Consider the following 2,473-nt stretch of genomic DNA (forward strand, 5'->3'; position numbering starts at 1 on the left):
CCCCAAAATACACGGTGAAAAAGCCCGGTCACGGAGACAACACAGGGGTAAACGTCAAACAAAAAAATAAAAAAAATCAGATTTATTGGCCAATATATTAAAAACACATGAACAGATTTCCCTAATATTAGTTATTTGTAGTTATGAGTTTTCCCTAAAATAATGTGATAATAATTTTTATTTTTTTTATAATATTTTGCCACATTTCCTGCAATGCCAGTGGACTCTTTCCAAACATACCTTTGCAGTTGAAAACTTCTTTGAGTTGTAGAAGCACGTCAGCAAACTTGCGCACATCGCTGACTAGCTGCATAATATAGACTGGGTCCGAGACGGGGACATCTGGGCTGTCCGGGCTCACCGGGCCGCTCTTTGAGACCCTGCCCGGCCCCCAGGGGCCCGCACTGCTAGGGCTTGCTGAACCCAAGCTGGAGCTGGAGAGTCGAGCGATGCCTAGAGAGAATTTGGTTCCACCACCTCCGCCACTGCTGCTGCTGCCACCACCGCCGCCTCCTCCTGATCCTCCACCAGAACTCTGGCGCAGCATGGCAGCCAGCATGTCCAAATGGTCCAGTGGCCCTTAGGCCTGGTGATTGTTTACCCGCAGGGTAGCTCCGTGCTCAGACCCAGCACCGCACCACAACAGGGATGAAGGATTCTGCCAAAAGAGAGAGAAGACTCTTAATCCTCACAAGAACCATTTGGAATCCCATTGCTGACTGCTTCAGGTGGGACACATTACCAGATGGGTTTTAGCAGGACGGTCTTCATTTGGTCTTCATCTCTCCTGCTTCACTTTGACTAGAAATGTTGCCATGGTGTTCAGAACACTGGGAAATGGGCTGTCTGTCTCGGTATATAGTCAACATGGGGACAATAATTAATCTGCAGGGAGTTTGAATGGGTCAATCAAAGATACTGTTCTGAACAACATGTGCGGTAATTCAATCACGTAGCTGTTGTAGTACTAAACTGTCTCAGCATTAATATGATTCCAGTTACAACCCAAAACATAATGGGACAAATCAAACCAGTCCCCGCTATGCCTACAGTTTGTTTGGCTGTGAATAGCAATGCCTCGCAGGACAGGACAGTCAATTAGTAAGTTTGTGAGGGACAGCTTTCACACCATATTCATCTTTTTCCTTCCATTCCCTTGCTTGATGTTTCAAGCAACTCCTGATGTATGTGCTGCAGTTTAATTTGATTAAATTTGAAATACAAGCCAAACATAAAATAACCTTGGTGTTGTCTTCCCGGGTCAAAAGCACTACTTTTTGGAATTCATGGTCAATAACCCTCATTCATATAGAATTACCTAATATTTGAGTTAGAAAAGCAGACATCTTGATTTATTTTGACTACTAGTTAAGATCAGAAGAATGAAAGTGATCAATTGTATGGAATCCAATCAGTTTTTTGTGTTAATTTGGTTATAAAGAAACCCATAATTCACATATAGACATTTTTAAAAGGGGTCAAATTTGACAACAGGATGGTTAAAAGTGTCTGTGTGACGGACGGATAGAAGAAAACACACTTACACAGGCTGTCAGTCATGTACTACTCTTTCTACACTGCGTCTAAGCGCATGTCCCGTTGCACAGGTAACCAAAGAACACGACACCGCTGGTTCAAAACTCGAACATATAAGGATTTCTTGCTTATTGGAAAATAAAAACAGAATTAACTAAGCCCCCATTAAGACCGTCGGGTCGTTAGGGTGGGCTAGTTAATTCGGCATCCATAAACTCTACCAAACAACACTCTTTGTCATCATGTATCGACTTTTACAGACACTTCTTACGGCTATACCGCGGTCACCATTCGCGTTTGAGTTAACGTTAGCTCAATGAGTCGAAGAGCAATCTTAACTTTGGGGGTTTGTGGACGTTATAGGCTACATGCTTCGTGTATTTAAGTTATGCCGAATTGGTGTGTTAAGGGAAAAATAAAGTTTTAACATAATTTTTCTAAGCTGACATAATTTTTTTAGCCTGTTTGCCTCTAGCAAAAGGCAGCATTGAAGAACCAAATGTGTGAACGGAGTTCAAAAAGTAACGTTACGCAGCTAGCTAACGTTAGTTAAGTTAACCCGTCTCGAGACACTTTTCCTGTCTTCAAATGTTAGCTAGGTCAAATTATTCATCAGCACCTAGCTATATGTTTTTGTAGCAATTATTTTTTTATTATTATTAACAAACGTTACAAACTATCAGACCTAATTACAAACCTTCCATCGGGTCCTGAAACATTTCAGCCGAAAAGAAATCCTGAAGCGGAAAAGTGACCGAAGCTCAGTCTTGAGAAGGACGAATTATTCCACAACCACAGCGCTATCCTTATCACTGACTGCCCCTCAGCTCCACTGTCTTCAACCGGCTCCTCTCTCCATGTGAAGCAACGTAGGCTGTAACTTCTGTGTGTGTGTGTGTGTGTGTGTGTTTGTGTGTGTGTGTGTGTGTGTGTGTGT

The 2,473-nt window shown here is 42.5% G+C and overlaps 1 protein-coding gene across 1 annotated transcript in view; it reads right to left on the reverse strand.

Annotated features, from left to right (window-relative positions):
- Positions 1-2,467, reverse strand: part of LOC116685833 (rho GTPase-activating protein 29) — a 38,523-nt gene extending 36,056 nt beyond the window's left edge. The window contains exons 1-2 of the mRNA XM_032510793.1: positions 2,234-2,467; positions 241-658 (exon numbers count right to left, since the gene is read on the reverse strand). Of these exons, the coding sequence (XP_032366684.1) occupies positions 241-559 (319 nt within the window). The 5' untranslated portion in view covers positions 560-658; positions 2,234-2,467. The remainder of the gene's footprint in view (positions 1-240; positions 659-2,233) is intronic.
- Positions 2,468-2,473: the final 6 nt, after the last annotated feature.

This window comes from Etheostoma spectabile, unplaced genomic scaffold, assembly GCF_008692095.1.
Source record: "Etheostoma spectabile isolate EspeVRDwgs_2016 unplaced genomic scaffold, UIUC_Espe_1.0 scaffold272, whole genome shotgun sequence".
Classification (NCBI taxonomy): Eukaryota; Metazoa; Chordata; class Actinopteri; order Perciformes; family Percidae; genus Etheostoma; species Etheostoma spectabile.